The 21823-nt window shown below is 35.2% G+C and overlaps 1 protein-coding gene across 1 annotated transcript in view; it reads left to right on the top strand.

Moving 5' to 3' along the window:
• The window catches only part of VEGFC (vascular endothelial growth factor C), a 102100-nt gene that overhangs the window by 50073 nt on the left and 30204 nt on the right, over positions 1 to 21823 (top strand). Inside the window, exons 2-3 of the mRNA XM_028099826.2 lie at positions 15980 to 16193; positions 17674 to 17864. Coding sequence (XP_027955627.1) covers positions 15980 to 16193; positions 17674 to 17864 — 405 coding nt within the window. The remainder of the gene's footprint in view (positions 1 to 15979; positions 16194 to 17673; positions 17865 to 21823) is intronic.

The raw sequence follows: 21823 nt of genomic DNA, 5'->3' as shown, positions 1-21823 counted from the left end.
ATAAAAGGCATTCAGATTGGTAAGGATGAAGTAAAATTCACCATTTGTGGGTGACATGATACTATATATGGAAAATCTGAAAGACTTCACCAAAGAACTACTGGAACTGATAAATGAATTCAGTAAAGTCACCAGATACAAAATTAATATACAGAAATATGTTGCATTTATTTACACTAATAATGAAGTAGCAGAAAAAGAAGAAAATAATTCCACTTCCAACTGCACCAAAAAACAAAATACCTAGGAATAAACCTAACCAAGGAGGTAAAAGACCTGCACTCTGAAAACTGTAAAATGTCAGTGAAAAATATTGAAGATGACACAAACAAATGGAAAGATATTCTACGCTAATGGATTAGAAGAATCAATATTGTTAAAATGTTCATATTACCCAAAGCAGTCTACAGATTTAATGCAATCCCTATTAAAATACCAACAACATTTTTTCAGAGAATTAGAACAAATAATCCTAGAATTTGTATGGAACCACAAAAGACCCCAAATAGCCAAAGCAGTCTTGAGAAAGAAGAAAGCTGGAGGTATCACAATCCCAGATTTCAAGATACAATACACAGCTGAAATAATCAAAATAGTATGGTACTGGCACAAAAAATAGATCAATGGAACAGAATAGAGAGCTCAGAAATAAACTGACACCTATATGGTCAATTCTACAACAAAGGAAGCAATAATATACAATGGGGGAAAAATAGTCTCTTCAACAAATGGGACTGGGAAACTGGACAGTTACATGCAAAAGAACAAAACTGGGCCTCTTTCTTACACCATACACAAAAAGAAATTCAAAGTAGGTTAGAGACCTGAATTTGAAACCTGAAATCATAAAACTCCCAGAAGAAAAACAGGTAGTAAATTCTTTGACATTGGCCATTAAAACATTTTTCTAGATATATATTCTCTGGCAGGGGAAACAAAAGCAAAATTAAACTATTGGGACAATACCAAAATAAAACGCTTTTACACAGCTAAAGAAACTATCAGTAAAAGAACAAGGTAACCTACTGTATAGGAGAAGATATTTGCAAATGATATATCTACTAAAGGGTTAATATCCAAAATATATAAAGAACTTCTACACTCAGTGCCAAAAAAATAAATAATCCAATTAAAAAATGGGCAGAGGACCTGAACAGATATTTTTCCAAAGAAGACATACAAATGGCCAACAGACACATGAAAAGATGCTCAACATCACTAATCATCAGGGAAATTCAAATCAAAACCACAATGAGATACCACCTTATACCAGTTAGAATGGCTAAAATCACGAGATCTCGAGCACGGGGGAAGGGTAGACAGAGAAGCAGACTCCCCGCTTAGCAGGGAGCCCGATGCGATGATCCCAGAACCCTGGAATCATGACCTGAGCTGAAGGCAGATGCTTTAACTGACTGAGCCAGCCAGGTACCCATATTATAATTATTATTATAATAATATTATCCCTTGTTAGCACTTAGTATTGTATTTTGAGTTTTATCCATTCTAATTGATGTGAAATGGTATCTCATTAAATCTATAGTGAGCATTTTCCTAATAACCAATAATGTTGAGCATTGTTTCATGTGCTTATTTGCCAACAATTTATCTTCTTTGGTGAAATATCTGATCAGATCTTTTGCCCATTTTTGCATCTTTTATCATTCAGTTTTGAGAGTTCCTTTCTATTTTGGAAACAAGCGTTTATCAGATTTGTGCTTTGTGAATATCTTCTCTGTGTGTGGCTTCTGTGTCTTTCCAGAAGCACACATTCCAGTTTTCTTCAAATATACAATTTGTACTTTGTTTTATTTTACTTTTTTAAGTATCCTGTTATTGGTATTAAATTTAAAAACACTTTGCTTCACCCAAGAGCACAAAGATTTTCTTCTAGAAATTTTTATGGGGTTTTACACATTTAAATCTCTGAGACTTTTTTTAATGTCTGTGTTTTGCATTTATTCTCTCCATACTTCATCTCCTGGCTCTCTGAGCAATTTTGAAGCTCTTTACACAGGCCTTATCCTCTACTTTCATAGAGTCCACAAAAAGATGAGGTGATTTGAAATCTATTCTTTGAAACTTGGCGAGTCACATATTTTGTGAGCGATGTTTTCTGGCTCCCCTAAGAACCTACTCGGGGCTCCTCAAACCAGCACAAACCTCCAAACTTCGGTTTATTCCTTTAACAAATTAGCAAGAACTGGTTAGGAGAATTCCCATTCTCCTGGGTAATTCACCCATTAATGAATCTACTGCACCTTTTTATTTTTCTGCCTGTTTTCTGCCCTGCACTCAGCTAGGGATCACTGCCCTGGCTCTGGTCCTTTTGATGGTTTCGGTTGTCATCTTACAAAATTTGCAGAAGAATTTAACTTTCCTTTTAAGCCATTCCCTCCTTTCAGAAACACTCTCTTATCTTAAGTTAAATTTCATGACACCAGCTCCTCCAAACTCGCCTTTTGCTGTTTCACTGGTTCATGCTCTGGAATCTGAATGTCAGGTCTTGTAGCTCCCCAGCCTGGGTTCACTGTGGCTCTCTGCTCACTCTGTACCTTCTTCCGAGGCAATCTCAGCCACATAATTGGCTTCATTTTCCATCTAGACACATAGACAACTGTCATATTTCTATTTACAGGATAGGCTGCTTCTGATTGGTAGAGTCACTGTTCTGTCGACTCAGAGTTTCCACATGAAGTCTTAAATGCTTCCCAACCGGAGTGTCTGAAATGAATCATTGTGTGCCCCCACCCCAGCCAGATCTGGTCCTGCCACAGTGTTCTGTATTCACCTTTTGTCACTCATGCCAGAAACTCTGTATTCACACAGACATTTGCCTCTCTCTCTCACTTTGCTAATACAGATCAAGTATTCTACATTTTAGCACTCAATAGCCCTCAAATCTATTTACCAATCTCCATGTCCACAAACGGAATAGTTTCTCATACACAAAGAGAACTCAGCAAGTAAAAGGATTACAGTTAAACCCCACATTAACAGCGTGAATAATCAACAGCCAAGATGTGAAGTTTGTTTAAATGGCTAAAGAATAATTCAGGATGAAATTAATAGGTAAACGTGGTCTTGAACAATGGGTACCATTTTCATGGATGAGAAAAAGAAAGAAATAATTTGAGGAGAGACAGAGAGACTGCATTATGAAGCAAGTTACACCGGGGCACAAGGAGAATCATCTGTTGGTACAGATTCATGTCGGGGAACAGTGGGGAGAGAGGTTGTGTGAAAAGTTGGATGTGAATTAGGGAGGATTTTAAAACTCCTTAGTGGGATTCATATGCTAAGAGATCGGGTTGTACATTTCAACCAAATTCTTGAATGATGGCAAGTTTAACTTTTTATTGAATGATTCATGGGAATAGTTAACAGGAAAATGGTATTACAGCTCTGCTAATGAAAAAACTCTGCCACATCCTTTCCTATCCCTAAGTTCTGTTCTCCAGATACAACCTCTTTCAAGTCTTTTAATGTTTGTTCTTGGTAGTCATCTCCATGTTTTGGTGCTCTATCTTGATTTTTTGCATTTAGATTTTATTTATTGGCTTGTTATTCTAGAAGATAAGGATCTGGTCAATATGTCTCCTTTTATCCACTCACCCTCTGCATCTCATACACACAACTTCTTATCCATTCATCTTCTTAAAGGAGCTACAGTATATCTGAATTTGGGGGCAGACATACATTGTTTATTTTATCATGAACCGTATTATTTACTGTTGAGTAACTTTTCTTCTTGTACGAGTTTTTGGGGGTTTTTAGAACTAATAATTATTTGTTTGTGTTTGCTTGGCCTTGCCACAAATTTTCTATAGACCTTCCAAAACAATTATAAAAGTCCACTGAAAATTAGTAACAAAACATAGCAATTAATTTAGAAATTGTATTTTTTTTCTTTTTTCTCTCCTGGAGGCCTCTTTCTGCCACTAGTTAAGTTTCAAGTCCTATGTATATCTCTTTATATCTTTCTAGTATGAGGATGCTAATTTCCTGGGTTGTATGTCTTTTTTATGGCTTATTCCCTCATTTTGTTGAAGAATCTCATTTTTTTAAGTTTTTATTTAAATTTCAGTTAGTTAATGTACAGTATAATATTGGTTTCAGGTGTAGTGACTCAACATTTCCAGATAACATCCAGTGCTCATCACAACAAGCGGAGGGATTGAGAAGGCTCTCAATTTTTAACAGCTTTATTGCAGTATAATTCACATACCATAAAATTTGCTCACTGTAAATGGATAGTGATTTATAGACGTATAACAACCATCACAGTCCAGTTTTATAATATCTTTACTACCCCAAAAACTACCCTTGTGCTGAATCCTTGCTCCCACCCTCAGGCTCAGGCAATCACCAATCTGTGTTTACTTTCTATAGTTTTGCAATTTCCAGAAATTCCTTATAAATGGGATTATATCGTGCATAGTCTTTTGTGTCTGGCTTTTTTTACTTGCATAATGTTTTTGAGGTTCATTCATCTATCAGTAGCTTATTCCTTTTAACTGCTGAATAGTGTTCCATTATATAACACATTTTGCTCATGTTTAGCCCATTGATGCGTTTGTAAAATTTTTTCCAGTTTTGGGCCATTATGAATGAATAGTGTGACTATGAACATTCACATATAAATCTTTGTGTGGCTATTTCACTAACAGTGGAATTACTGCACCATATAAATATATGCTTAATTATTTAAGAAACTGTCAGACTATCTTCCAAAGTGTATATTTTTCATTCCTATGAACAAAATGGGGGGTTGTAATTTCTCCTCATCCTCACCAATATGTTATTCTTTTGGATTATAGTCATTCTGGTGTGTGTATGTGTGTGTGTGTGTGTGTGTGTGTGTGTGTAATGACAACTTGTGGTTTAATTTGAATAATTTACCTTACTAATTAGTGATGTTGAACATTTTTTCAAGTACCTGTTGGCCATCTGCATATCTTTTGGAGGTACATCTATTCAAGTCTTGCCTCCCACTTTTTAAACTTGGGTGGTCTTTCTTTTTTATTTGGAAGACCTTCATATATTTTAGATACAAGTTCTTTATCAGAAATATGATGTTCAAACATCTTACCTCCATGTTTGGCTTGTCTTTTAATTTTCTTACTGATGTCTTTTGAAGAACAAAAATTTCCATTTTGATGAAGTCCAACCTACCATTTTTCTTTTATAAATCATGTTTTTGATGTCATATCTAAGATACTGTGGCCTAATCCAACTTCACAAAGATGAAACTACATTTTGTCCTAACAGGTTTATAGTTTTAATGCTTACCTTGAGGTGTATGATCTATTTTGTATTAATTTATGAGTTTGTGAGAAGGAAGGGTCTAAGTTGTTTTGTTTCCTGGTTTTGGAAGTTTTTTGGGGCTTTTCTGTTTGTTTTTTTTAGTTGTTGTTTTGCTCTGTTTCTGTTTTAGCATATGGTAACTGATTGTTCTAGCACCTTCTATTGAATAGACTACCCCTTCTGCATTTATTTGCCTTGGCATCTTTGTCAAAAATCTTTTGATCATCAGTATGGATGTTTTTTATTTGTTTCTTTCTGCATTCTGTATCCTAATCTATCAGTCTATTCTGAAGCCAATATTAAACTGTCTTGATTACTGCAAAGAGTTTAAGACCAGATAATATGAGTCCTCCAATGTTGTTCTTTTTTTAAATAAAATTAGTTACTCTAGATTCTTTACACACATTTTAAGATCAGTTTGAAATTTCTATAAGAAATTCTGCCGGAACTGCATTGAATTTATAGATAACATGGGGAGGATTGTCAACTTAACACTGAGTGTTCCAATCTGTGAACATGATAGGTCTTTTCATTTATGTAGATTTCTTTACTTTCTCTTAGCAAACACCATTGAGAGAGAATATGAGTTTCATACTGGAAGAAGATGCTTACAATATACATATTCGATAAAGGACTTATATCCGGAGTACATTAAGAACTCCTACAAGTCAATGACAAGACAGCCAACAGGGATGAATAAAAAGCTCTTAATTGACAATTTTTAAAAGAGGATAACCCAATGTCCAAATAACATGCAAGTGCTCAATATCATCGGTCATCAAGGTTCACTATACATTGAAACCACAACGAGTGTTATCACAACCCCATCAGAATGGCTAAAATGGAAAACCAAACACTGCTAGTTGTTGGCAAAGATATGGAGCCAGGGATTCTTATATACAGCTCTCAGGAGTATAAATTGGCAAAATTACTTTAGAAAATGGTCATATTGATAAGCTATATATATATGCATACCTCATGAACCACCAATCCTATTTCTAGTTATATACCACCCCCAAATTCATATTATGTCCATCAAAAGACATGCTGAGCATAGATTAGATTAATAAATCACAGTAATTCATACAATGAGAAACGAGACAGCAGGAAAACCAATTGCTTCAAACGACAGAGATGAATGTGACAAACATAAGGGTGAGGAAAGGATCCAACAGAAAATACTATATGCTCTTGGATACCATTTATGTAAAATTTGAAAAAGACTAAAAACTATGTTGGTCAAAAACAGAAATGCAGAAATATAACAAAATGGCAATATTTGGTAGAGAGTAATCACGGAGGAGAAAAAAGGAAGTTTCTGGAATGTGGTTGATACTCTGTATCATTGATCTAGGTACAATTACAGTGCAGTGTTCAATTTGTAACAATTTATAAAACTGTGTCCTTATGATTTGTTCACTTTCTTGTGTGAATATTATTCATTAATTAAGGATTTTTAAAGTATTAATATTATTTCCAGAATTAAGTAGCATTAACATAAATTAGCCTTTAAAATAGCAAAGAAAAAATTTTACTGAAAAGAAATATTATAATAACCCATTACATTCTGTAATTTCAAAATAACTTTCTAAAAGAGCATCATTGAAAAAATGTGCAAAATGATTTTGAAATTAGTTTAAACTTCAAAAGAAAAAGTGAAAGCAATCAAAGGAAAATAATTATGAAATGTTTTGAATTTACTAAATACAGTTTAGACTATGTCTAAACTGCTACATTCTCTTCTCCTTATGAAACAATGGTGTGGAGAAATGCCTATGTAAAAAGAAAAATAAGAAGTTACCCTGGATGGTAAGAAAGTATCTCTAAGAATGTTACAATTAGGGACGCCTGGGTGGCTCAGTCAGTTAAGTGTCTGCCTTCGGCTCAGGTCATGATCCCAGGGTCCTGGGATCGAGTCCCACATCAGGCTCCCTGCTCAGCAGGAGGCCTGCTTCTCCCTCTGCCTGCCGCTCCCCCTGCTTGTGCTCTCACTCTCTCTCTCTCTCTGGCAAATAAATAAAATCTTTAAAAAAAAAAAAAAAAGAATGTTACAATTACTAAGTCCAACTGCTGAGCATATTTAAAACCATTCCCCATTTACTCATTTACTCATTCTGATGCTTCTAGGGATTTTAGAAAATAAAATTCATGCAAATTTTAACCTTCTGACGTATTCTTAAGAGGCTAATATATGGCAAAGCCCACTTTTAGTCAGTTGCAGTTTCCCAATAGCAGCACCAGTGAGTGTTGGCCTGGATAATTCTTTTTTTTTCTTTTTTGTAGAGAGCTGTCTTGTGCATTTTAGGATGGTTGGTAGCATTCTTGGCCTTCACTTAACTAGTGCCAGTAAGTAGCATTACCCCATAGTTCTGAAAAGTGAAAATGTCTGCAGATGTTGCCAAATCACCCGAGGGGAAAATCATTCCTGGTTTAAAGCCATTGCTCTACAATATGTAAATATTGGCATATTAGAGTAATACGTTTTAGTTCCTTGGTATTTCCCTTGTCAGTAAAAACATTCATGATTTTTGGCTTCATCTCTCTGGTGCTATTTTTGCCATTATACATGGACAGGGGTTGGAATTAATAGTTCTGAGATCATTTTGTCATTCTACAAGGAAGGAAAACCAATTCCATTCGAAAATAAAAAGTGAATGGTTTTCAGTGTTGGGGGCAAGAAATCATATATAGAGCTATCTTGTCCATTGTGTGGATTATGCAAATATGAGTGTCTACATTGGCATTAAACTAGAAAGTTATCTAAACAATAACAACTGAAAGTGAATATTTTTTAAAAATCTAAGAGTTTACTTAGATAATGAAGTAAATATTTAATTTTTTAATTTAATTCATATATGTGATAAACTAAAAATGACTTTTTGAAAAAATTCATGCTATCAATAATAGACATAAAAAAGATTCTGTTCTTTATTATGACCTTATTTTCAAAATTTACAAAAATATATTTCAGGGGATTAGGAAAAAATTGAAATTTAACACTTCCAATTAAAAACTTCCAATATTAAACTGAAATGTAAATGTCTGCTTCCAAGGTATGCCTATCTGTGGCACATCAGGTTGGTGTAGACATGGGTGATGGGTGACCTGTGAGGGAAAGAACCTGACTCTGACACCTTCCCTGAAACATTAGGTAAAATAATTTGCTAAGGTTATATAAGACATTTACAAGTTTCTATTCCTTAGAAGGATATCATTTGCTCTTACATATTTATTCATGACTCCCTACTAAAGGGTGATTTTTAAAATGAATTTTATGGGCACCTGGGTGGCTCAGTTGGTTAAGCGACTGCCTTCGGCTCAGGTCATGATCCTGGAGTCCCGGGATCGAGTCCCACATCGGGCTCCCTGCTTAGCGGGGAGTCTGCTTCTCCCTCTGACCCTCAGCCCTCTCATTATCTCTCTCTCTGTGTCATTCTCTCTCTCTCAAAAATAAAATAAAATTTTAAAAAAATAAAATAAAATGAATTTTATAACTATGTATTGGGTGATTTTTCAAATCCAAAACCCTCTACATTCTGCCACCATGACTAGATTTTATTTTAAAAAGGTATTTTTCATTAATCAGATATACTTTTCAAATGTACAAATTTGCCTAGCATGGATAGTTATCTGAAGGGAACAGAACAACCCACAGTTCACTTGTCGTGCAACTGCCAGTGTTAAGTAAGAAGGACTGAATAAGAAGTTCCTCTGCTGTGTTAGGGAAACAATCATTTCAGCAACTACTTATTCTAATGATTGGATCTGACCCTATTTTCAAAGAAGAAAGAAAGAAATCCCAGTGTAATATAGAGTTACTGATTTTGATAATTGCCTTATAATAGATTGATCCCTACTGATAATTTGGTTTCTTAGAACAAAGGAATGATGTATATGATGGGAATAATATGAAAAATATTTCCTTTTAAACTTTTTAGTAAATTTCTTTTTTAAAAAAAGAGTTTATTCATTTGAGACACAGAGATACAGAGAGAGAGAGCATGAGCAGGGGGAGAGGGAGAGGGAGAAGCAGGCTCCCCGCTGAGCCAGGAGCCAGACATGGGGCTAGATCCCAGGACCCTGGGATCGTGACCTGAGCCGAAGGCAGATGCCCAACCATCTGAGCCACCCAGGCACCTCTGTAAATTTCTTATCTTATTAAACTGATAATTTGACCAACTAATTTTCTTTTTTGCTTTATCTTATGAAATTGTCCATGAATATATGCATTTTTCAAATATAAAGTATTTGAGCCAGATTTTTTAAAGATAGTATATACACAGTTTAAGAAAAAAATGCAAACATCCCTTATTTTCCAGTTTGAACAATAAGTTACTTACCTCCTCTCCCCCAAAATATAGATATATTGGACAACTAAATAGTTTTGCCTATGACATTTTTGGCCACTTAATGAAAATACAGTAGTGTGATCAAACTTATCTTTGGTGGACTCTTGCCCACTCCTTCAATTCTGATTATTACTATTTGATAAGAGTATATTCTTTTAAGTGAAAGAAAATTTTCCAAAAAGGATATACATTTCCTCATGAATTTTCAACTTCATAAAATTATCAAATGAGTGCCAAGTCTATATATAGCATAGCAGTTAACTTAAGATTGTTGTTTGAAGAGATTATTGACATTGGATTTGTAGGGTTTTCTGAAAAAAACTAATTTTCATTCACTGGCAAATGCCAGGCCATTACTAACATTAATCCTAGATGACTTGCTACTTATTATTTACTCCCTGTGTTGTCACAGTTTGGGAGAGGAAGGACAACCTGTATGCCCCTAGCAGGCATCTAGACAACCCCTAGTCAACAAAGAGAAGCAAGAGGAAACCTGGTTTTGCAAGCTAGGCGTGTAAAATGTAAGGGTGATTAGGATCCATAGCCAGTGCCACCTCAAGTGTTCACTTTATACTATGATTCTTCATAATTAGGGGAATTACAGATTGCAAGTGAATCCCCAAAATTCTTTCTCATCATGGAACTTCTGGAATCATCATTCTCCTATTAGAGTAAGAAGGGAATGTGTTCTAGGTACATGAATTATCAAGGAAGGGGTTTGTTCCTGATTGTAGCTCCCTGCCTTTGACATCACACACCTAGCTTGACTTCCATAGCACTCAGAATCCTCCACTGAATGTCACATAGGTTGTTGTTTGCAAATGCATACAGGCTGAACATAAATAAGAGTCATCACTGGAACCTCCTAATTGATCCCTCCAAAGTAGAGTACAAAATTAGATTCATTTTTAGATTACTTGAGGGTTTTTATTAGTTGAATATCCATTTGTAAGAGACTTTCTATTGTCAGATGTATTAAATCCCTTTGGAAAATAAAAGGAATATATCAACATTTAAGCAAAGTGCCTCAACATGCTGGAAAACATTGGTGAACATGAAGACTCGAAAAAGCATTTAGATATAGCAATACAGTCCTACCTCAAGAAACAAGAAAATTCTCAAGTAAACAACCTAAACTTACACCTACCTAAAGGAACTAGAAAAAGAAGAATGCACAAAGCTCAAAGCTAGTAGAAGGAAGGAAATAGTAAAGATTAGAATGGAAATGGGGAAAAAAAGACAAAATGATAATACAGTCAATGAAACTAAGAGCTGGATCTTGAAAAGATAAACAAAATTGAAAACATTTAGCCAGACTCATCAAGAGAAAAAGAGAAAGGACTCAAATAAAATCAAAAATGAAGACGGAGAAATAAGAACCAATACCACAGAAATACAAAGAATTATAAGAAGATATTATGAAAAATTATTTGCCAACAAATTGGACAACCCAGAAGAAATGGACAAATTCTCAGAAATATGTATCTTCCAGAATTGAATAAGAAATAGAAAATTTGAACACAGAGATTACTAGTAATGAAATTAAATTAGTAATCAAAAGGCTCCCAACAAACAAAAGCCCAGGGCCAGATGGCTTCACAATGAATTCTACCAAACCTTTGAAGAGTTAATACCTATTCTCAAACTACTCCAAAAAAATAGAAAGGAAAACTTCCAAATTTGTTCCACAAGGTCAGCATTACCCTGATTACAGAGATACTACAAAAAAAGAAAACTACAGGTCAGTATCTCTGACCTAGATACCAAGCATAGATGCAAAATTCCTCAACAAAACATTAGCAAACTAAAAAAAAAAAAAAAAATAGCAAACTAAATCCAACAACACATTAAAAGGATAATTCACCATAATCACTTGGGATTTATTCCAGGGATTCAAAAGTGGTTCGATATTCACAAATCTATCGATGTGATATGCCACATTAACAAGAGGAAGGATTAAAACTGTATGATCACCTCAACAGATCTAGGAAAAGAGAAGGAACCTTTCACATGGATAGCACTTCTACTTGAAAGATTTGAGTGTGTCCCTGGTTCAGAACTCCTTCTAGGTTTACCAGGACCCCTCTAATTCCTCAAAAGTAGAATATGAATGTGAACGTGCCATGGTTAACTGGCAGTATCTATCCTTAAGATTTGGGTCTTCTCCAGTTTCACTCAGTAGCCCTATCGCTTAGCTGACAATACTGAATTCCTAGATTGCTGCTCATTTAGAGCAGAAATGCAGAAGATGGATTGAAAGAAATATGATCCCAGAACTGGTACAATACTGGGAGTTACAGTTCCAGATTGAGTAAATTTTCAATTTATCTAAAAAACAATCTGTGTACTGTGTGTTTGCTCTCTAAAGATGCTATAATGACAAGTAATTCCACCCTTACTGATAAGATGTATAACATATTTCTATATCAAATGTCTATTTGGATCATCACAGAGATTCTAAGAGAAAGATACTATGATTCCCATTTTACAGAGTAAAGTGAGACTCAAAGAAATGAAATCTAATTTTCCCCAATTAAATAAGGTCTTTAGCCAAGAAGGAAATCTAGTCTTTTGATACTAAAGCTTCTTTTTCTTCCACAGATATAATATAAAGTCTAATGGGAATAAGTAAACTAATTTCTCACTATCAAGCTATTTTTATACCATTTTGTCTATGATAGCTTCTGCTTTTGTCAGTGGTTGCTCTACATTAAGTAGTATGTCAAAGGCATGCTCTATAGAGACATAAGAAGAGTAAAGCAAATGAAGGCTGAAATAAGAGCCAATACACTTAGAGATGATTACTTTTAAATTTTCATTCTAATAGTAAAAAATTATATATATGCATTATTTAAAATTTGAAGTACAGGGGCTCCTGGGTGGCTCAGTCAGTTAAGCGTCTGACTTCAGCTCAGGTCATGATCTCAGGGTCCTGGGAATGAGCCCGAGTTGGGCTCCCTGCTCCGTGGGAAGTGAGTCTGCGTCTCCCTCTCCCTCTCCCTCTTCCCCCAGTCCTGTGCACTCTCTCTTTTTCAAATAAATAAAATCTTTAAAAAAAATAAAATTTAAAGTACAAAAATGTATAAAGAAGAACATAATAATTACCTTAATTCTGCAATTTGGAGAAGATATATATACATGGATATATATATTTTTTTTTTTTGCTGCATACCATTTACTCTTGTCTGTACACACAAATGTATGTATACAATCTAGATGTGAATTTGGTTTTGTGAAAAGATTTGCTACATATATAAACATCCTGTGTACTGTGCCTAAGTTGTATAATACTTCTTCATAAAATATTTATGAACTTCTTTACATGTCTCAATTATACATCTGTATTATCACATTTATGTTTGTACTGTATATTATTTAATCAGTTCTTTATTATTGTCTGTATAGATTGTTTTTTAAATTCATTATGATAGAGAGCCCCATGATGAATTTGTACATATATCTGGCATAATTATATTCTCACTTCTATTGGATGGAAAATTTAATTCCAAAGTGAATTTGCTGTCTAAAATGGAGCTTGTTTTTAAGTCCTTTCAATTTGAAAAAACACATTTGCCTTAAATAGCTTTACAAATTTATATTCCCACCAGGACTGAAAGAAATTATGGTTTCCTTCACTTTTACCATCACCAAATACATATTAACATATTTATTCTCAGTGAATATTCAGTTTAAGATCTTTGCCCATTTTTCTATTGAAGTACCTGTTTATTTTTTGTCATTAACATGTTCATGTGATATTTTAAGAATATTAGTCCTTCTCGGGCGCCTGGGTGGCTCAGATGGTTAAGCATCTGCCTTCGGCTCAGGTCATGATCCCAGGGTCCTGGGATCGAGTCCCACATCGGGCTCCCTGCTCCTTGGGAGCCTGCTTCTCCCTCTGCATCTCTCTCTCTCCCTCTCTCTCTCCCCGTCTCTCATGAATAAATAAATAAAATCTTAAAAAAAAAAAAAAAGAATATTAGTCCTTCTCCATCTGTCATGTATATTGCAAATAGTTTTCCTACCTTGTTGTCTTTTAGTTTACAGTATTTTCTACCATACAGTTTACATTTTATCTTTATATTCACCTAGAAAAGCCTTTTTTCAGCCTAAGAGTACAAATATAACTTTCATGTTCTATTCCTATGTTGTAGTTTGGCTTTGGTGCTTTTTTTTTCAGTTTTTTATATTGTATTTTTTCTATTGTGAATTGTATGCTTACATTTTTCTATTTATCTACTGAGTAACAGGGTTTTCTGTCATAGATACAATTATTGTTATTTTCTTTTTCTAAATTTTGAAGTACAAAATCTGAAGTACAATTTTGATTGTCTTAAAACTTCGAATAATACTTAATTGAAAGCCCCTGTCCCCACTGTCTTTTTTCTGTACGCCTTGGTGTGTATCTTTCCTTGTATCGTGTGACGTTGGTGTGTGTGTATTGAAGCTCTTCCTAGCAGAATGGACACTCATGCCTCTTCGTGTGAGTTTCAGGTGATCAGCTGAGGTCACAACTTGACTTTAATTCCAGCCGAATTACGGGGAAAAAAATCCCAGGGACCCACCAGTCACACGGTCCCATGGTGTTCCTGCTGGTTCAAGGGCTCTTCAGGCTAGCAGAGGCAGACAGAAACCCATCCATGACATTTCGTTTTAGGTAGCAATGACCAAAAATCTACCGATGTACTTTTGCAACCTTTCTCTTCACTTGCAATCCTTTTAGATTCTGAGATATTTTTGATTCTTGAACGTTGTGTCATATATGAGATTTTTCCTGAGACAAATACTTCATAAACAATTGGGAAACGGTGTGAGGAGATGTTGTCACTTTCATTTAAGCTGGGATTTCTCCATCCCCACCTTCCATCTGTTCAAGGGAATTATATTTTGTATGGCTGTATGGCATATCAGGGATCACCCTATATATTCCAGATGTTAGTGGATTAATATCAATATTTTCAGAACACAGACCTAAAGAGATTAAGTGATATACCCCATTGACACAATAAATGAGGGAAAGGGAAATCCTAAAATTAATAGCCAATTTTATTATCCAATAGAAAGGAACACCTTTTATAATCTACTGCCTATGAGGCTCTAGATAAAAGAAATATTAGTTATATTTCTCAAAATAAAGTGTAAATAGCACCTACATCAGGATAACTGATTATTCAAAATCATGGTGAAAAGACTCTAAATAGTATTTTGACTTTTAAAGCAAATATATTAATTTTGTACATCAAGAACTAGAAAGGAGAAAACTATTAGAATGTAGACTGTTGATCTCCATCCAAGACCTCTGGGGGGGGGGGTGGTTACTTCATTTAACAGGTCTCCAGCTGATTCCTGTGCATGCTAAATTTTAAGACCAATTTCTGATGTGTTTCCTCCCATATTCAGACTTAAAAGCTGGGATAAGCATGACAGTATAAAATAAACATTTGATGTTGTATTTCACTTTGTATATGAAGTTAAACAATGTCCCATTTTCCCTTAGTTTCAAAGAATAATTTAGAAAACTCTTTTTCTCATAATTGTGATAACTACCTGAATATAACTTGGGATGTTCTACTTAATTGGACACACTAATATAGACAGTTATTTAAGAGCAGAATTAATGTTCTCCAAACTCTTTCATGTCTTTTTCATAGCAAAAATAAATCTCAACAATCAGATTTTTTTGGAAATACTTGGGAGGTTCTGCCAGAACATAAACCTGTAATACTGTTATTGAAACCCCATTCTTCATGGAAGTATTTATTCTAAAATAGTTTCCGTAAAACCAAGTTTCCTAATTTCAAGCATACTGCTTAATTATATTTTATTGATGCTGATAACTAAAAGCGAAGCAAAGCATTAGAGTGGACTTCAGTTTATATGTATTGGAGGGTAATACAAGATTGAATAAATTCTCAAAGTTAAAAATTTGCCAATTATGTAAAACTATAAATCAAACAAGCTACTTAGGAAATTAAAATTATGTCTCACAAAATTTTTGCCTTAAAAACCAAATATATAGTTTACAAATTTGGTTGTCAGTACTTCATTTTTAATCATGGATGAGTAAAGAGATGGATAATTTTGTGAAAAGCAAGTATAATAAATTGTTAATGGTACAACAGAGGCAAAAAAAATAATCATGGTATTGCTTCAAATTAAAAGACGAATATAATTTTACCAAGTAAAGTTAAGTAATTCAGGGATAATTAATAATATTTTTAATAAGGATCTGACATATATAACATTAAACCCAGAGGTTTTTTTCATTCGTTTTCAAATCTCTTAATCTGATAACTGATGGATCTTGCATGTTTCTTTGATAGGCGTATGCAGGCAAAGATCTGGAGGAACAGTTGCGGTCAGTGTCCAGTGTAGATGAGCTCATGACCGTACTCTACCCAGAATATTGGAAAATGTACAAGTGTCAATTAAGGAAAGGCGGCTGGCAGCGTTATAAAGAACAGCCCAACATCAATGCAAGAACAGAAGAGACTGTAAAATTTGCTGCAGCATATTATAATGCAGAGATCTTGAAAAGTAAGTATGGGAAAGAAAATATATGATAAGCTTTATATATCAACCCAGTGAAATCTGCCAGCCTGGTTTTTGTTTGTTTGTTTGTTTTTTTAATTTCAACCTTTGTACTACTAAATGCCTTTAGGGCTGAAAGCAAACAAAATAAGAATAAAGATTTTCAAAATATGGCATTTTATAACTTAACCACTGTGAGTGGTTAAGAGGATTTCTCGAAATATAAAAATAGAAAGGTACAGGCCTACCAACACATTTTTTTTTTTGGTTAAGGTGATACTCCATTGCAAAATTTTAAAAACCTGAAGATATATTTTCCACACTGTCTCAGTTTAACCATTTAAACATTCTATATCTTACAAAATAATTGCATGTACATTTTCTGATTTGGATTCAGAAATGCTTAATTTCTAAATCACCCCAAATCATCTTTTCCAAGATTTCTTATTGCCTTGCTGTTTCACAGGTGGCTTGGGAGCTGGACTTGGGGAAAGCTACTAAATGATCTAGCAGAGAGCATCACAAAAAATTATGATGCTGCATAAATGGCATAGTATAAAGTGGTGGACTATGTTAAAAAAAAATAACTCCCTCCAGTTGTTAGATAGTAATCGCTACCAGGGTTTAAGATTGCAAACTATTTTGAGAACACATGCAATCAAAATGGGTTCAAGTTTGAATAACCCATAGTTTATATTCTTTTTTCTAAAAATGTTACTTGAGGGAAAAGATGGGAAAAAAGAAGCTAGAACATTTAAGAAGTACATCATCTATAATGCAATATTTAAAGAGTCCACGGTGTTGGGGCTAAACCCCTAACTCACTGGAAACAGAATTCCAAGGGAGAGCATAAAAGGAATAGGAAAATTTGAGTTTCTTGAAGACACTTAGTTCAGGATACATGTCCCAGTTGATGGAAGATACCCTTGCATTTCAAGTGACATTCCCCAAAGCTGCCAGATAGCCTGCCTGAAAATGATCTTTGAATTCAGTCGAAACCCATAGCAATTTCCTCATTTACATCTCTTTTTAGAAAGAAAAAATTAAATCATGTTGTTTATCTTTGCTTTGAGACCGCAAAAATAGCACACATTATAGCAAATGAGCGTGACTCTCTCTCTCTGCAGGTCCTGCAAACACCTATCTATTAAATTTTCATTTTCTTAAGCAAAGAAAACCAAACATAAGTGCTGCAGAAAAATCGGTGTTGTTTTAAGAAAGCATAATCCTAATTTAGCGTGTTACCTGGCTATAGAAATTTGTTTTTTAAGAAAATATCATTTGCTGCTCTGTTAAATATTAAATAAATATTATATTGCATTCCAATCCACAGGGCAATTTAGGATCCTGTCAACTCTTTCTTTTTTAACATTATGTATTATACTTCAGTCTGAAAATCTGAAATCAAATGTGACTTCCAACTGCTGTGGGCTCTTCCCCCTCGCTGGCTTCTGTGTAACTTACGGCCTTCCCTATGACTCGACAGGTATTGATAATGAGTGGAGAAAAACTCAGTGCATACCACGTGAGGTGTGTATAGATGTGGGGAAGGAGTTTGGAGCAGCAACAAACACCTTCTTTAAACCTCCATGTGTGTCCGTCTACAGATGTGGAGGTTGCTGTAACAGCGAGGGCCTACAGTGCATGAACACCAGCACAAGCCACCTCAGCAAGACGGTAGGTGTGCTGGCTCCGTGGGGGGCCTGCTCAGTCCCTGACCTCAGTCCCTGGCCATGGCTTTGGTCCCTCTGCCGTCACTCTGGGTCCTTCTGAGGTGCTTCCGTTGTCTTTGGGGAATGAAGTGAACTTCTCAGTATTCTGTGGTGTTGAGACTATTATCTCACAAAGAAAGTTACTGTTGCTTTATGGGCTCTGTTCCTAATAGTGCTAATCAAAGCCAAGGGAAGCAGGTAATAAATATACATATGAATGTGTGTGTCTGTGTGTCTGTGTGTGTGTCTGATCTAAATATTGTTATTTGGCAATCAATTACTTTTCTTCTGATTAAAGAGCTACAGCACAAATCACAAGTTCAAAATGTGTAACAAAACGTGTGTTCTGTACAACAGCAGTGTAATATTGAAATAAGCCAACACTCTGAGCATACTCATTGTGTCCATTTGGAAAGCAAAGAAAATATTCTGACACTAAATCTCAGGTATTTTGAGTGACCTGTAAAGTCCCATCACATTAGATGTGAAGCTTTTAAAATAATAACCAAGAAACTTACCTTAAGGTTTGGTCCGGGATTTTCAGTGCAGATGCGCTAACCTGCATGGTAGGTCTTTTGTGAGAGAGAAGGCTGGCTATCAGAGGGCATGTTTATGAGCTGGTGATAACCACAGGGTGTTGTTTAAAGGGCTGTGTACCACTGTCCTCTGCACAGAAATGTTTGGAGAAGCCCAGGCCATGAGCTGGGCTGATGCAAACTTCCCAAAACAGAAACTTGTGTTTGGCTGAAAGACTTTTCCAGTCAGTTTATGTGGCTACATTCAGAACTGCACAATTATTTTGAAAAATAATTCCAAAAATGTGATGTGAGGTTTAATTGATACAATGTGGAATGACAACAAATTAACATTCTTAGTCAAATAATGTCTATACTTGGAATACATATAATGAAAGCTTCTTCTCACACAAACGAGCTGACCAAAAGCTTGGATCCCATTAATAAAATCTACTCTGATTTTAATATAAATAAGTGGAAATGAAAATTAAGATTACCTGAGTTTCTTCAACTGCATTTTCTCATCTGTTGGAAATTTCTAAAATTTTTACTCTAATGATCATCTGGGCTCTGGGTTTGGAGACACTGTCCTCTTGTACAATCCAAACTGCCTTTTGGGGGAAAAAATGTATTTCTTTGTATTGCTCATATGCCTGATGAAGGAATTAACCATTTTAGATACTAAGACTTGCAAGAGGAAACAAAAAATAAATAAATTATAAAACTGAGTTTTCTATTCAACTTACCTGTGCCTAAACTCTAAAGATTAAAAAAAAAAAATTAAAAGGTGATGCTTTGGGGCGCCTGGGTGGCTCAGTCGGTTAAGCGGCTGCCTTCGGCCCGGGTCATGATCCCAGGGTCCTGGGATCGGGTCCCACATCAGGCTCCTTGCTCAGCAGGGAGCCTGCTTCTCCCTCTCTCTCCTTCTGCTTGTGCTCTCTCTGTCAAATGAATAAAATCTTTAAAAAAATTTAAAAGAAAAGGTGATGCTTTGTGGCCTGACATCATTCCTGTTATCATCATAGTTAAGCACAGCCAGAAGGAGATTATCTATTCTTGATTACCTTCTAGAATCCAGCACAATGACACAGTGTTCCTTCTGGCAAACGTTAGCAAGAGACGCAGCATAATTCTAAATGTATTCACACATTTAGAAACTCAATCAGTAGAATATATGTTTGTGGGTCATGGGATAACATTTCTGTGCTCGATAAAATTCTTATATTTTAATAGAATGACGCATAATTATAGTGATTGAGCACAGCAGAACTCCTTTGTAGGCTCCCCCACCCTGACCCCTCCATCTTTATCAAACAGGAATTAGGAATTTGTGAGCTAAGAAACCGTAGATTGTACACTATTCTGAGTAAAATACTACTAATTTAACAGGTTTTACTGGATAATAAGTGTTTATCTTATCTTAACCCTGAAGTAAAACAGGATTTAAAAATCTTTAATAAGTGTTGGAACTTAACACTTTTTTTTTAATCAAAACAAATACTTATTCCAGGAGGATAACCCCAAAAAACTAACATTTATTTTTTTAAAAGATGTTAATATTAAAAATGTTGCTGCTTTTATATTTAAGCCAAGTTCCATAAAAGGATTTTTGGCCTTCTGAGTTTCTTGAAATGTCATTTTTTTAAAAAATGGAGAAAATAAATATGAGTGAGGATATTACATTTTTGGAATGCCTTTAAATAGCATATATTTTTAAATACTTTGATTAAGCAATATGATATGTATCCTAGATTATATTATTATTGTTATGGGATTTGACTTAAATCAGTACCAGTTTGGTAGTTCTTCAAAAGTCTGGATATGCCAGTTGTGTTTTCCAAAGACCAAAAGGCTATATCTGTTTTAAAAAATGGGATGACATGAAATAGCCTTAAAAGACAGATTTTGAAGAATTATTTCATCAAACAAAATGTATCTACTGTAAGCTCATTATATATCATTTCAAAAATGCCTTATTGGATTCGATTGTTAGATGAAACTTTACTTTCAAAGTGCTCATATTGTGAAAGTATAAAGTTGAATAATAACTGTTTTAGCATTGGGGTTTTGTTTTGTTGGAGTTAAGTTATTTTCTTGGTGAAAATCAGTTGCCAGTTGACAATATGTAAAGCTATTTTTCATTACTAATTTCCTCCACAGATTCTTCTATTATGCCTTGTTGATAGAAAAAAATGTTTTAATGAATTTTCTTTAAAAAATGCCTCATGCTTTAAGGTGTAATATTTATTATTTTAATATTTGAATCACACAGGGGCGCCTGGGTGGCTCAGATGGTTAAGCATCTGCCTTCGGCTCAGGTCATGGGATCAAGTCCCGCATCGAGCTCCTTGCTCAGCAGAGGGTCTCCTTCTCCCTCTCTCTCTGCCTCTCCCCTTGCTTGTTCTCTCTCTCTTTCACAAATGAATAAATAAAATCTTTAAAAAAATATTTGAATCACATATTTCGAAAGATATCTTCTTTAGATAGACATGCTCAAATGTTTTGTGCAGTAGTCCCTTAGACGAGCTTTCTGTTTCCAGCACCACACTCAATGCAAACAACACCCTGGCCTTGTGGTTTCCCCTCCTGATGTGTGACTTCGTCGCTAGTCAGAAGCACAGGGGTCGTCCCTGACATGTCCCTTCTCTTGTCACACGTCCAGCCTGTCACCAAATCAGATGTTCATTTTGCCCCCTAAGTATCTTGACTCCCCATGTCGACCACCATCACTATAGTCCAACATGCTTTTCATGCTCTTTCCAGCTAATGAAAAACCCTGCCCTCTGCTCTGCTGCTTCCATTTCCCCTCGTCCCCATGCATTCTCTTAATGGCCCCCAAATGTGATATTTTTAAGACACAAATCTGGTGGTGTCAGTCTCCAGCATAAAGGCCTTTCAATGATTTCCCACTGCTGTTAGAAAAAGACCAAAATCTTTATCACAGCCTTAAATGTCTGCCTTCCTCCACAGAACCATCTGACATAACTGTCCCTTGTCCTTAACTTTTTGTGCTCCTGAATGCTCTAGGCTTCCTTGAGTCCCTGGGAAACACTGTGCCCCCTCTAGCCCTCCATCCTCGCTCACACTTTTAAGTCAACTTCTCCTGCTAGTCTCCTCCCTGCTGAGGTACCAGTTCTTCTATCACATGGCTCAACAAGTCCTTGGGGGAGACTTTTCTGACCTCCTTGATTGGATCCTATATTTCTTTTAAATGCTTTATAGTTTCCCATACTTATCTTTCATAGCACTCACTACAGTTTATAATCCTAGTTTATAACAAAATAGCCATTATTATTTGATTAATGTCCATCTCCTCCATAAAGCCAAGAACAGATCTCTGTTGTTCATCAGTTCCCTGAGTGTCGGTTACGGAATTAGGACACATCCCCTTTTGGAAGCACATTAAAAC

The sequence above is a fragment of the Eumetopias jubatus genome, unplaced genomic scaffold, assembly GCF_037043125.1.
Source record: "Eumetopias jubatus isolate StellerSeaLion01/CBP00866 unplaced genomic scaffold, mEumJub1_p1.0 scaffold_2, whole genome shotgun sequence".
Lineage (NCBI taxonomy): Eukaryota > Metazoa > Chordata > Mammalia > Carnivora > Otariidae > Eumetopias > Eumetopias jubatus.
Note: the sequence above shows the minus strand (reverse complement) of the source record. Positions and strands in the feature narration are given on the sequence as shown.